Genomic DNA, 15,311 nt, shown 5'->3' with positions numbered 1-15,311 from the left:
ACTTCCGAAAGCTGCTTTCTATTATAAATCATGAGCATCCTGCTAGATTAGCAGAGAAGGCACTTCTGCTGACACCCTGGGTCCCTGCATGTAAGATATCACCATGCAGTAGTCAGACATCCCCGAGAAGGGTGTCCAGTTCGTGACCAACACCGGGTCCTTCATTCTCTCCCACCAGGTAATGGGGTTGGATCAACCCTTGGGCAAATTCTTGGCTCTATATCTACACAAACTCTATGTACACTAAAAGTAGGGTTTGCATATTAGGAGTACACCTGATTACTGCCTTGGTTATACGTCTGTATGTGTACACTGTTTTAGCATCCCGATAGAACTATATCTTCTATTTACGTGTTTTGTGCTTATAATCACTTTCATCTGCTTCTCTCTTTTGAATATCTTAGAACATGTATTCTATGGAAGATCAATGTTGGTTCAATAAATATATTAAAAACATCCCACTGTATATTAGGTATATTTCTCTGAGACCGGGCAAGCACAAGTAACTGAGCGAAAGGTTCTGTTCTGTTTCAAGATCGCTGAGGGATCAGGGTTGTCATGTTCAGTGGTTGTCAGAAACCATTTGCTCCCTGGTTGGGTTAGGGTTGCTTATGGTGGCACTGTGAGATAGCCGGTCTCTAGGTCAACATATCCTGCGGGTGACCGGAATCAGTCTAGGAACCTCACCCAGAGTATATGTTGTCGAACAAACGTAAATATACTATGGATTAGTGGGAACTACACAATAACAGATGGGTATCATGGGACTAAGCAGGTGTTAGCCTACCCAAATCTATGCCCGGGTGGGACTTTTTGTAAAGCCAGGTCTTTCACTGTTTTTTGAATTCCAAAAGTGAGAGGGAAGCTCTTCTGTGTAGTGGCAGGTGGTATCTTGCTTTAAGAGGGATATAGGAGAAGGCTAGCTCACCAGATCTGGTTTTTCATATGTGCGAGATGTGTTCAAGTAGAAGTCAGGATGAGTGGATGTACCTGGAAGGTTTGTGAAAGCAGATGCAATTGTTAAGGTATGCTGAGTCACTCCCTAGAAAGTGTGGATGAGGAGTTTGAATTGTGCTCTGTTTGGAAATGTGCTCTTCTTTTACTCACTTACTCATCATCATTACTGTCCGTAACATGATGGATATTCTTGCAGCAGTTTGTGGGCTCCTGTGAGATACTACTCTGTCTATTCACCTTTACATTCACTTCTCCTGCACTCCTAACTCTTCCCAACTCCAAATGAGGGAATTCCCTTCTCAATCCTTTCAGCACTGGACAACTATACTGAGCCAGGATTCTTCATTCGACCCTGGAAACCTTCACCACACACATTCATAGTTATAATAAAGCAAATTACCCCAGTGGCAGGACACTGAGCACAGCACAGCATGCGACATTGGGAAACATCACTCTATCTTCCCCTTCAACAAACTTGCCACCAATGCCTTCAGCTCTGAATAATAGAGTACCCAGAGTCTTGATTATTCACACATTAGAACCATTACCCTCAGTTCACTTCCTGTGTATGTAATTCTGATGCCTCCCTCTGTATAGAAGCAATGTGGTTATTGAGTGTTTCCCTTCAGGCGTAGTAACATGTACATAGTTGTATCCCTTTAGGTGAGTTACGCTGCACAGCATGATGTGCTGAGTGACAAGATGCAGTTCCCATCCTTTCTACGCACAGTCCCACCAATGGGCCCACAATCCAAGGCACTTGCTATGGCAGTGAAGCACTTTGGTTGGACCTGGATTGGAATTGTCTACTCGGATTATGACGTCAACTACATGGCGATGAAGGTAATGAGGGAAGATGTAGAAATGATGGGAATCTGTGTGTCATTCTGGGAGAAAATTCTTGACACCTACACCAAAGAAAAGATGAGGAGCATCGCTGAGAGAATAAAGAGATCGAGCGCCAGGGTGCTCATCTGTGACTGTTTTGAGATGGACTTTAAACCCCTTCTGCAGGAGCTGAATGACTTGAACGTAATTGATAAAATCTGGATTTGCTCTACTGCTCTAACAATAACTCCAGGTTATTTTCCAAGGCCTTCCTTGAGAATACTGAACGGGTCTCTGGTAATGGTCTTACATTCCCCAGAGATGCCCAAGTTCAAGACATTCTTAGAGAGGCTTCATCCCTCTATGTATCTTGAAGACATTTTTATCCATTCCTTCTGGGAGATTGCCTTTGATTGCAAGTGGACGAGCAATGCCAGTTCTTTATTACCAGCGCCAAGGGAATTTGAGGTTGAAAAGCTGCAGTGCACAGGCACAGAGGTGCTGAATGACTTGGAATCAATGTTTGTATTGTCTGACATAAGTTATACTTACCACACCTACCTGTCAGTCCATGCCATGGCACAGTCTCTGCAGGACCTGATGTTATGCACACATGGGATGGGACCATTCCTGAACGGCAGCTGTGCTGATGTGGAACATCTGAAACCATGGCAGGTAAGAGAAGATGAGATGCATAGCTCTGTGTACTATAATATCTCCTGTAAGCTAACAATCCTTATTATAAAATTACCAATTTCAGAATAAAGATTAGTTTAAAATGTAGCCTGAATTATCCATAATGTCCTGATTTCAGACAGTTTATTTCTCAGACTTTCAAGGGTCTTAGGGCATGATTAGCAGTTTGGTTGTCTGAGCCCTGGCCTGCATTTGTGACGGTCGGGAGAAAGCCACAAAGCCGGTGGCATCCTGACCACTGCATTACGATCTTACCACTGAGATGGTGGTGTAGCGGGGGTGGTGCCATGGTGCTGGCATGCTTTGGATCATAGAAAGAGCCTGAAAACATGCTGCTGCAGTGCAGCACCACTTGTACATTGGGTGAATTTAATTTTAAAACCACATCAATCATCTCATCGAGAACAAAGAGACTTGTCATCAGTGAACATTACAGCAGTACCTATACCGGATGGTATAGTTTGTATCTTTGGTGCGAACAAACTTTTAAAAGATACTCATTTATTTAAAATATCGTTGAGTGATATCATTACCTCAAGTACATTTTCAGATGATTGGGACTTTGAAACAGTGAATAACATGTCTGACTTTGAAAAAGTTGCTGCATTTTCTAATAGTAAAACATTAGAAAGCACACCAGATTTTGAAACAATGTATTGTTTTCAACATTATGGTCATCACTTTTTGCAAAAATCTGCTAATCCTAGAAATCAGTAATGGATACTAGAGAATGGGAATTTCAGGGAATGGTAGCTTTGTTTAGAGCATGCGTCATCCCTCAACAGATCATGTTTTTGAACAAGACAGTGAAACAGACGTCTAGCCTTGGACTAGCCAAGAAAAAAGACTTGAACACACCTCTGCTGCCAACTCCATCACACACCAAGGGTAACAAAACATCACAGAAAGGGAGTGCAATTGATGACACCATACAATACAATAGATCAGACCCCAAATAGAGGAAAAGGTTGATTTGGACCACAGACACCAATAGTTGTCAGGCGAGATTCATGGGTAAGATCGAAGGGTTCGCTATCCATAGACCAGATCCAAGCTATGTACGGAGAGAACATCCAGGGGTAGTGACATCCTACAGTGTTGGGAAGTTGTGCCTTGATTTGCTAAAAATCTCAACACTGACACAGGTGAAATAACACTTATCCTTACTGTCACAGGATGTGGATCTCGCAGAGTCTTTACTAGATCCCACGAAGCCACGTTAAAAATGTTTCATTTATGGTGATATTTATGCTGCCTACAATGGAATTTAGGAAAATATCCCAACAAGAGGCCGCAGAGGGATTACGGGATATAGACCGTATTAATCTAGAAAAATCTCTAGCACTGGTAGACAATGGGTTAACAACATTAACCTCCAGGATATATTCCTTAGACAACATTGTATCTTCTGCGACATACTAGAACAAGATTTGGCCATATTACAACATGGGATATCTCAATCACGTTCTATTATGTTATTAAGCTGGATGCTGCAATCTTTGCGTGCAGGCTATTTGCCGTGGCGTTTTATCAACAGCACGTCTCTGTTTTCCGAATACAATCTAACAGATAAACAGATAGAAATAGCACTCTATAAGGGACTATGTTGCAAACCAAATTAAATCTTCGAATAACTCTGCAAATAAGTTTTTAAGATGATTAATAGAAACATAGTACCCTCTGCCACCCTCTGAGAAGGCCTCAATAACTTCTTTCAAGAGAATATTCAAACCATCTACTCCTCAATCTCTGAGGGAAACACCAGCCACACCTTTGCCCTCTTCTCGCCTACTAAGTACTAGGTTGGAATTTAGACCATTCAGCCTTGAGGCATCGCTCACCCAGTTGGAAAAAACTAAATCTGGATCTCCAATTGATCCCTGTCCAGCTAGGTTTTTAAAAACTATTGGCCCCACTACTCAACCCCTATTTAAACCTACTTTGGAATTAATCTCTGAAAGCAGGCATCGATCCTTCTGTCTGGAAAACTGTAATTTTTCAACCCATCCTCAAGAAAGAGGATGCAGACCTGGCAGAATTGAAAAACTTTAGGCCCATCTCCCTCCTGCCGGCACCAGCTAAGATCCTCAAGAAGGGAGTGCAGAAACAATTTCCGAATTCCTGGAGTCCAACAAACTTCTCCACGACTCCCAATCAGGCTTTAGGTCAGGGTGCAGCACAGAGACAGCGCTGCTTGAAGTAGCTGCTACAGTCCGGGAGACCTAGTGTAGAGTTCGGTTTGTATGAATGTATGGAGATTTGGGGCATATTCATTTGCGTATTAGTGGGGTATTTTTGTATATGTAGGGGCACTTTACCTTTTATGAATTTTAGTCACATTTATGTACGTTGATGTATATAGAAACATGTATATTTTATATTGCAATATGTATAATAAATCAACTGTATACATTTTGATATAAAATCATGTCTGATATTTGATTGTTCGGGTGCTCCACGCCTGTTACATGCGCATACCGGTGCCAGGGGGGACATGTGTTTATTGGTGCTGTGTAGCAAGTTATGACTTTACATTTTGACTGCACCAGACGGTGGTACCACCTACACGGATCAGGAGCATCCAGGCACCAGACTTCATGGTGCAAGAGCATAATGGTGCTGTGCGGTACGGGTATATGTACTGGGGGCTGGGGGACACTTAGCACAATGTGTGCTCACACCCAGATGGCTCCAAGGCAATTGAGCACAAATGATTTTCACACTGAGAGGGCTCCGGGGCAGTTCAGCAGCACGGGGGATCACACCCACCGGGCCCCGAGGCAGTTCAGTAGCGCATTGGCTCACAACCCCATGGCAGCTCAGCAGAGCAGGGGCGCACACCCAAAGGGCTTCCGGCCAGTTTAGCAGCCCCACACTCTGGTTCACCACTGCCACCCTCTGGTTCACCACTGCCACCCTCTAGTTCATCACTGCCAGCCTCTGGTTCACCACTGCCACCCTCTGGTTCACCACTGCCACCCTCTGGATCATCACTGTCACCCTCTGGTTCATCACTGCCACCCTCTGGTTCACCACTGCCACCCTCTGGATCATCACTGTCACCCTCTGGTTCATCTCTGCCACCCTCTGGTTCACCACTGCCACCCTCTGGTTCATCACATCACCCTCTGGTTCACCACTGCCACCCTCTGGTTCACCACTGCCACCCTCTGGTTCACCACTTCTACCCTCTGGTTTACCCCTGCCAACATCTGGTTCATCACAGCACCCTCTGGTTCACCACTGCCACCCTCCGGTTCACCATTGACACCCTCTGGTTCACTACTGCCACCCTCTGGTTCATCACTGCCACCCTATGGATCACCACTGCCACCCTCTGGCTCATCAGTAACACCCACTGGTTCATCACTGTCACCCTCTGGTTCATCACTGCCACCCTCTGGTTCATCACAGTACCCTCTGGTTCATCACTGCCACCGTCTGGTTCATCACTGATACCGTCTGGTTCACCACTGTCACCCTCTGGTTCATCACTGCCACCCTCTGGTTCATCACAGCACCCTCTGGTTCACCACTGCCACCCTCTGGTTCACCACGGTCACCCTCTGGTTCATCACAGCACCCTCTGGTTCACAACTGCACCTTCTGGTTTATCACAGCACCCTCTGGTTCACCACTGTAGATTATGGGGAGAAAGCATACCTGCCCAGGATCAACCGGGGGCTGGTTAATGCGTTACTGAATTTGAGCTTCAAGTCCGGCACCTGCTTCCTTATCATTAAGGGCTTCCTGTTGTGGTTTAAATTTTGTGACAGCCTGGAGCATTGTGCCATACTTGTAACTATTCTCTGACCCTGCTTCGAGGGTCAGAGCAGGGTCAGAGAATGGTTGCAAGTAGGCAACGAGGCGCCTCAGGAAGCACTTACAGGGTTACAGCAGGTGCCCAAGTTGAATTTAATTTCTTTGCAGGTGCCCAAGTTGAAGTTAATTTCTTTGTAACCATTTTGTAAATGGTTACAAAGAAATTAGCTTCAACTTGGGCACTTGCTGTAACCCTGTAAGTGCTTCATGTACTTCAGTTTTTGAAAATCCTTCCCGAATGCGATTTCGCATATTTTTCTGCAATTTCGCGAGATTTGCGGAGCGCGAAATTGCAGAAAATCCGCAAATTCCGCAAACGGAACGGATTTTATGCCCATGCTTAATTCTTATTCATTACTGCAATTTATTCTTCATTGTATGATTAATATAAATTCAATTAAGTATTTTCTTATTCATACAATACTCAATTTATCATTCAATTTTACAGTTTACATGCTTTAGGTTTACGGTAGGGTAAGGTTTAGCAATATAATTAGGGTTAAGGTATAATTAGGGTTAAGGTAGGGTTAGATTTAGTAATATGATTAGGGTTAAGGTATAATTAGGGTTAAGGTAGGGTTAGATTTAGTAATATGATTAGGGTTAAGGTAGGGTTAGATTTAGTAATATAATTAGAGTTAAGGTAGGGTTAGGTTTGGATTTAGGGGGTTCCGCTGTAGTTGGTGCGGTCACACTGCAGGTGCTTGTACTGAGTATGGAAAGATTCACACACTTATGCTTGGTTTTGACCATTACTATTAGGTGCTGAGCAGCCCTGGATGTGATGGGAGCAACAAACCTAGGTACAATATCTTTGTGCTGCAGATTACATGAATGTTTCCCGACAGTCCTATGATTTCTCATTTCAGATGCTGCACTATGTGAGGAATGTGCACTTTAGCACCAGTTCTGGAGAGGATATATTCTTTGATCAGAATGGGGATGTGCCGGCTGTATTTGATTTTGTGAACATCCAGATCTCCCCTGACGGTGCTGTGAAGCTGGTGAAAGTGGGGACCTGTGACTCTACTGCACCCGATGTGAATCAGATCAAGATGAAGTCTGGTGAAATGCTCTGGAGCACAGGGAGCTCACAGGTAACAATCTATGAGGGATTCCTTCATGCAGTCTGACATAAGCATTGGCAATAGTTTGAAGATTGAATCATATGCGAGTCCTAACATTCTAATAACCAGCTAAAGCCTCCAAACTAATGTAGAGCAGAGATGAGGATGAAAGGCTCTTGGGTCCTGAAAGTGCTCCAATGGTGAAATGGGTCTTAGATGCTCTTGCCGGCATAATGGTAAGAGCTGCCCACTTTGGAACAAAGTTAGCACTCTATGAAACTACTAACAAAACCTCTGTAGCATGTTGATTTTGGATGAAATTATTATATTTGCATAACTCAAAGAGTTATTTAAATGCATAAAGTGGTGAGAGACATCACTTTGAGAGAAGTCATGTGCAAAAGCTGTCTGTGGAGATGTGTGTACAGTATGTGGCATGCATTTCCCTCAATGTTGTTGGTATTCACACGTTTAGCTCTGCTAAGTGTTTGCACCTTTTGTTGTAAATGCTTAAAGATGTACAGCTATTGACAATTTTGTTAATGGTACAAAATCTATTAATGCCAGAAAATGCACTGCTTGTTTGATTAGCACCAAGATGCAGGTCTATTACTGATGAGCTGAATAAAACCCACCAAAACACATTACAACAGCCATTGCAGGGGCGTCCAATCTATCTGATTTTCAGAGGCAATTCATGCAATGTGTACCTGTTAAGAGCATAAATCCTTATGGGGCATCATCCACAGTGTGGTTCTATGTGCATGCAAATGTGTCTGTGTATGTGTCCATGTGCTTTGTTGTGAATGTGTCTGTGTATGCGTCTTTGTGCTTGGTTGTGAGCGTGTTTGTGTGTGTTGTCTTTCATTCATCATCCTTTGTCTCTGACTGTTTCTGTTTTAATCAAAGTTTCCCAGTTCCTTCTGCAGTGAGAGCTGCCTCCCGGGCTTCAGACAGTCTCCGAGGACAGGCCAGCCTAACTGCTGCTTTGACTGTACTCCCTGCTCTGCTGGAGAAATATCTAATATGACAGGTGAGCATACTGCTGTATCTTAATCCTATATGAATGTACATAGGTTTAGGTCAGCTTTCACTGTTAGTAGAATTAAAAGACTACGGGCCTGCTTTAGAGTGTGACGGATATCCTGTCTACTGAAATATAAATCCCATGGTAATGATGGGATTCATATGTCGGTAGATGAGATTTCCATCACTATTGTGATGAAGTAACTTGTCCGCCACAACCTAAATCAGGCCTTGCGTCCGCTGGATGCTTCTGGTTGTGGGGATGTAGAGCCCGTGTCGGTTCACGAAGAAATCAAGGTACCCAGAGCCAAAAACTAAATGCACCTTGCAATGGTTTTCCAATGTGTACCAAGTACACCGCAATTATTTTGGTGAGATATAAAGAGTGAAAAAAAGATATCACGGAAACCTATGTATTTCCAAAATGGGAACAAAGTATAGAGTTTAGAAGGAGTCGTTATTTGCACATCTCTGAATTTGTGGGTACCCATATTAGCATGTGAATTAAAGAGCATTTACTCAAAATGACGTCTTTCTTCCACATTGTCTTATATTTGGAAGGCATAAATGCATAGAAAAACAATTGATAATAGCCCTGTGTTCCCTTAAGTCTCCTGATGAAAATGGTACCCCGCTTGTGTGGGTAGGCCTAGGGCCTGTGACAGGAAACAGCCCAAAATGCAACATGAAAACAGCACATTTTTCCAATGAAATCTGACCATTTTCTTGCAATGTGCCTAATTGTGGATTTTAGGTTCTGGGTCAGCTAACACCTAGGGAAACCCAGCAAATGTAAACATTTTTAAAAACTAGACACCCAGGGGAATCCAGTATTGGGTGACTTGACTGGCTCTCACCAGGTTCTGTTACCAAGAAACTCTTGCAAACCTCAATATTTGTTTAAAAATTTTTTCCTAACATTTCTTTAAACGAAAGCCCTGAAATCTGAAGGCAGCCACAAACTTCTCTCCTCACAGCATTTACCCAAGTCTTCAGATAAAAATGGGGCCACACACGTGACAGGAAATTGCCCAAAATGCAAAGTGGACACACCACATTTTTCCACTGAAAGTTCAGCCGGCACCTAGGAAATCCTAGCAAATTTTTACAGGTTTCAAAGTCAGATACCCACAGGAATCTAAAGTTTTCTTACTCAGAATCCCCTACAAACATCAAATTTAGCTAACAAAACAAAATTTTCCTCACATTAAAGCCCCCAGAACACCAAAATGTCAATATAGGGCCATATAGGACGGATCCATGCTATGTATTTTCTATATTATATCTATTTTATATACCGAACTGCCAAGCCATGCCTTCCCTGGACCGGAAACAAGCTTCCAAGGACCGGTTTCTGGCATTACAGCCATCTTCAGCCCGGCTTGCTTGAATCCGCTTTTGGGCACCATAAGTGTGGAAGGGTATGCTCAGACGTGAGTCCCTTGATCACTTTGCCACTGGATTCAAGCAAGCCGGGCTGAAGACGTCTGTAATGCCAGAAACCGGTCCTCGGAAGCTTGTTTCCGGTCCAGGGAAGGCATGGCTTGGCAGTTCGGGCTGGACTGTTCCTATGAGGCACAGGGTCAAACTGATTTGCATATAGCCATGTCTGAACTGGGGTGGCAGAGTGGGCTAAAGAACGGTGATGGATTAAACCCAGATCTTTTGACTGGGTGTGAGTGTTTGATTGGTTCAGATGCTCCGTCCATCACCACCCCCTTTTGTACCGCTTTTGGCCGCCATAAGTGTGGCAGGGTATGCTCAGACTTGAGTCCCTTGCTCACTTTGCCACTGGATTCAAGCAATCCGGGCTGAAATGTAGCAGGGTATGCTCAGACGTGAGTCCCTTGCTCACTTTGCCACTGGAATCAAGCAAGCCGGGCTGAAGACGGCTGGAATGCCAGAAACCGGTCCTCGGAAGCTTGTTTCCGGTCCAGGGAAGGCATGGCTTGGCAGTTCGGGCTGGACTGTTCCTATGAGGCACAGGGTCAAACTGATTTGCATATGGCCATGTCTGAACTGGGGTGGCAGAGTGGGCTAAAGAACGGTGATGGATTAAACCCAGATCTTTTGACTGGGTGTGAGTGTTTGATTGGTTCAGATGCTCCGTCCATCACCACCCCCTTTTGTACCGCTTTTGGCCGCCATAAGTGTGGCAGGGTATGCTCAGGCGTGAGTCCCTTGCTCACTTTGCCACTGGATTCAAGCAAGCCGGACTGAAGATGGTGTAATGCCAGAAACCGGTCCTCGGAAGCTTGTTTCCGGTCCAGGGAAGGCATGGCTTGGCAGTTCAGGCTGCACTGTTCCCAATAGGCACAGGGTCAGACTGATTTGCATATGGCCATGTCTGAACTGGGGTGACAGAGTGGGCTAAAGCACAGTGATGGATTAAACCCAGATCTTTTGACTGGGTGTGAGTGTTTGATTGGTTCAGATGCTCCGTCCATCACCACCCCCTTTTGTACCGCTTTTGGCCGCCATAAGTGTGGCAGGGTATGCTCAGACATGAGTCCCTTGCTCACTTTGCCACTGGATTCAGGCAAGCCGGGCGGAAGACGGCTGTAATGCCAGAAACCGGTCCTCGGAAGCTTGTTTCCGGTCCAGGAAAGGTGTGGCTTGGCAGTTCGGGCTGGACTGTTCCCATGAGGCACAGGGTCAGACTGATTTGCATATGGCCATGTCTGAACTGGGGTGGCAGAGTGGGCTAAAGAACGGTGATGGATTAAACCCAGATCTTTTGACTGGGTGTGAGTGTTTGATTGGTTCAGATGCTCCATCCATCGCCACCCCCTTTTGTACCGCTTTTGGCCACCATAAGTGTGGCAGGGTATGCTCAGACGTGAGTCCCTTGCTCACTTTGCCACTGGATTCAAGCATGCCGGGCTGAAGACGTCTGTAATGCCAGAAACCGGTCCTCGGAAGCTTGTTTCTGGACCTGGGAAGGCATGGTTTGTCAGTTCGGGCTGGACTGTTCCCATGAGGCACAGGGTCAGACTGATTTGCATATGGCCAGGTCTGAACTGGGGTGGCAGAGTGGGCTAATGAACGGTGATGGATTAAACCCAGATCTTTTGACTGGGTGTGAGTGTTTGATAGGTTCAGATGCTCCGTCCATCACCACCCCCTTTTGTACTGCTTTTGGCCGCCATAAGTGTGGTAGGGTATGCTGAGACGTGAGTCCCTTGCTCACTTTGCCACTGGATTCATGCAAGCCGGGCTGAAGATGGCTGTAATGCCAGAAACCGGTCCTCGGAAGCTTGTTTCCTGTCCAGGAAAGGCATGGCTTGGCAGTTCGGGCTGGACTGTGCCCATGAGGCACAGGGTCAGACTGATTTGCATATGGCCATGTCTGAACTGGGGTGGCAGAGTGGGCTAAAGAACGGTGATGGATTAAACCCAGATCTTTTGACTGGGTGTGAGTGTTTGATTGATTCAGATGCTCCGTCCATCACCACCCCCTTTTGTACCGCATTGTGTAACAGGGCAATAATGTGCCAAATTAAACATTATATGGTGCATTCCTGTCATCTCCTTGTGGGGGAGCACTTGTGACTGCCCAGCCCAAAAGCAGACACCCTTGCACCATGGAGCAAAGGTGCCTGTGTTGCAGTCCGGATTGTTTTAGTGCAGCAAGGAACACCTTCCTGCACAAAAACTATCCTCTGAGACTTGTTCTTCTTTCTATGTGTGCTGCACATTGCAGGACAACATTATGAGAAATAAAGATATCTGTCATGACCCAGTTGTCCTGTCCCATCTCTCGTTCCTGTCAATGTCCCTGGTGTGGTCCCCACCCCTATTAAGACATTAATTGGAGTAGGAATTCTCTAATAGCACGCAAGTAGGTCTGTGTTTTTACTAGTGCTTTAATTGCCACTGCCATGGCTCTTGACCTGCGAAAAAAGAACAAGTTCTTATTTATTGCTGATGACTCGCTGATTATTTTCCTTCTGGTAATTAATGATGACTCACTGATTTTTTTTCTTGCGGATAACTGATGATGACTCACTGATTGGTAATTACTGATGACTCCCTGATTGGTTCCTGCCAGCCCCAATCTAATTGCAATGTTGGCACTGCACTTGCACCTACTATCTATTTAAACCCCCCAGGCTCTGGTTCAATGGCCTCGTCACTCCAACCCCCTCACCGGAGCTTCAGACTTCTCCTGTTTCGAATCCTGCTCACCTTCTCGCAGCAGCTCCAGCTCTTCTCATTGCAGCAACTCCTTTTGTCTTGCTTGTCAACCGGCCCAGCTTGGCGTGTTCCAGGCCCCCACGGCAACCACTGACAGCTCGGATCTTCTTCCAACTGCACTCCTCATCCTCACGCTGACTACCTTTTTTTGCAAACTCGGCTGAGACGCGGCTCGGGTTTACTGGCAGAACGCGGTTGGATTTTTCCTTCACGTTTTACGTCGACTAAGAGAAGAACTCCATTTACGCTATCCCTGATCAAAAGAAATCATCTGTATGGAGTAACCTTAACTTAAAGAAACCCCCCTCTACCCTTTTGCTAAAGAACAATTGTTCGAGGATTGCCATAACAATCGACTTTGATACCTCATGTGGGTTCGTCCTCCCTCCACCCCGCTCTCAACTCGATTATCTGTAGTGAATCGATCCTACACTGAGACGTCTGTAGTGCCAGGCGTTGATACATACCGATTACATCTTGAGTAGACATCCTCCCATCCCTCGGATTTCTTGATACATCTAGAATTGGTGGCCTGTTCCAATTGTGTTGACGTGACCATATTGCTTTACCCTTGGTCCATTGGTCCAGTCCCCGCCCTTCCCACCCTTGTCCTGAAGAAGACCCGCAGCAGAGGCCCCGCAATCGCCCATTTATGCGCCTGGGTCGAAACGTCGATAGCTATCCCCCTAACCTAAGGCCTACACCCAAATTTTCCCTTGTCCCATTCCCTTATTGTTTCTATTGATGTATATACAAATGAGTGGGTAGGCCTTTGTTTGTTCTACTGAAAAATTGGGTTTTTGAGTTGTACTGAATTATTTTAATTCTGTCCATTGAGCTTAATTCTTTTCACTTCACTTGAGCGCCCCCTTTACCTCCTTTTTCCTGTTCCCTGCATTTTTGCAGCTTTTCTGGATCAATCATTTTTAGGATTATGTAAATAAATTTGTGATATTAAGTAACTTTGGTTTCAGATTTATGTGTGTTGGGTTCATTGCAAATTAATATTGTTATTTACAAATCATACATCTCCTCAGGTACAGATTTATTCTGTTTAATTGGAACTTGTTTATATTAACAACAAGAGTTACATGAATTGTGTCTTGAGTTGTATCCGGGACTACCTTGTTTCTATATATACATTGTTACCCAGGTCCTGTGATTAATTGGGTTTACCCCATTGATTCAATAAGTCTTCATACAGACAAAGACAAGGGAGGAAAGAAAAGACAAGTATAACTCACCATGGAACCACCACCTGATGATCAGAACTCAACCAGTGTTCAGGTAAACCAGTTCCTTTCCTAAAGGCAGACACAAGAAGAACAGCACAAGAGTTTGAAACATTGAAACAAAAGGCGCAAAAGGACAGTTCATGAGTTTTGGGAATCGTAATTATATTGTGAGAAGCAGATAGATAAATGGATACAAGTATGTTGAGCGTGCGTACACTCCTGGAAGCACTTATCTCTCCGATTCATTTTGAAAAAGACATCTTTATGCTCCATAAGCAAAACGCCATCTAAGGATTTGTTAAGACAGTTTCCTTGTAAATATAAATAACTCCGGATTCAACAAGACCCAAGTATGTTTTAGAGCAAGGCTGAACCTTATGCTAAATCAGCAAATAGAACCATGCTTCACATTTGGCAGTGATCTCCCCATGGACTGTTTTGAAAGGGTGATCAATTATCCAGTTAGCACAAGAAAAAAAGAAATTACTCAATACCTGTTTTTGCTCAACAATTGTGCATTACCATAATTTGTCAAGCAAATCACCCTTCAGCCAAGGCAGTCCAGTGTCCTGAGAGACTTGGAGAGCCCGTGCAACCTGTATGTTTGCTTGTCTCTCATTCCCCTTGGAACTTTCACTGTGGCAGTGTAAATACAAAAAAAAAAAATAATAATAATAAATAATAAAAATAAAAAAAAAGTCATTAGCAGGTGTCAGGTTCCATCCTCACCCATCAGAACCTCCCAGTGTTCTCGCCACTCTTGAGAAGGCACAGCACTTTGATGCTTTCCGTCAGTAGATTGGTTAGATGAAGGGCAAAACAACTGAGTAGTGATTTTATGAGAAAAGAGGAATGTTGAGTAAAGAGCACTGGGAGGACTTGGAGTTAGGCTCCTGCAAGAGAGCTCACAATGTGCAGTTACTTCAACCATGGGACATACAAACAAACTAACTGAACATGCTGCACCCTGTCGACAATCTCACATACTCCGGTCATACCTATTATGAGACCCTGGAGGCACAGGGATCTGGTGTAATTGGGCAGCTAAAACGGGTGTCCCGGACGGCCCCTGGGGCCAAAAAAAAAGGCGTAAATAGTGGTGTGAAATAGGTAAGCTCTATATGAGAGATTTTCTAACAATCCCTTAAGTGATCTGTGGAAATCCCTACATTTGGATTTAGCTCTGCCTGAAAAGGGTAAAGGAGAGCTATAAGCTGTCACTGGGTCCCCCCTAATACAGGGGAAAATTATGTTTCCTTGACTGATGACTCCGATCTCTCTTATCTCAGTACTGTTGCGGATATACTTTCAGATTATAACATCAGCAGTGCTCCTGGGGACTCTGCTATTAATATTAAATGATTGCAAACTCATAGATGGGGGAAGAAGCATGGAGCACATGATAACCTTTGTTGGAATTCTGAGGAGAATGTTGCCTGTACATTAAGATGGGAGTACTCAGCTACCCAGCAGGTGTATCCTG

General features: G+C 44.6%; 1 protein-coding gene across 1 annotated transcript in view; it reads left to right on the top strand.

The window, feature by feature from the left end:
• The window catches only part of LOC144752004 (extracellular calcium-sensing receptor-like), a 68,957-nt gene that overhangs the window by 20,540 nt on the left and 33,106 nt on the right, over positions 1–15,311 (top strand). Inside the window, exons 3-6 of the mRNA XM_078639963.1 lie at positions 1,621–2,460; positions 7,173–7,400; positions 7,523–7,606; positions 8,280–8,403. Coding sequence (XP_078496089.1) covers positions 1,621–2,460; positions 7,173–7,400; positions 7,523–7,606; positions 8,280–8,403 — 1,276 coding nt within the window. The remainder of the gene's footprint in view (positions 1–1,620; positions 2,461–7,172; positions 7,401–7,522; positions 7,607–8,279; positions 8,404–15,311) is intronic.

Source organism: Lissotriton helveticus, chromosome 4_2, assembly GCF_964261635.1.
Source record: "Lissotriton helveticus chromosome 4_2, aLisHel1.1, whole genome shotgun sequence".
NCBI lineage: Eukaryota > Metazoa > Chordata > Amphibia > Caudata > Salamandridae > Lissotriton > Lissotriton helveticus.
This window is presented reverse-complemented; position numbering and strand designations above follow the sequence as displayed.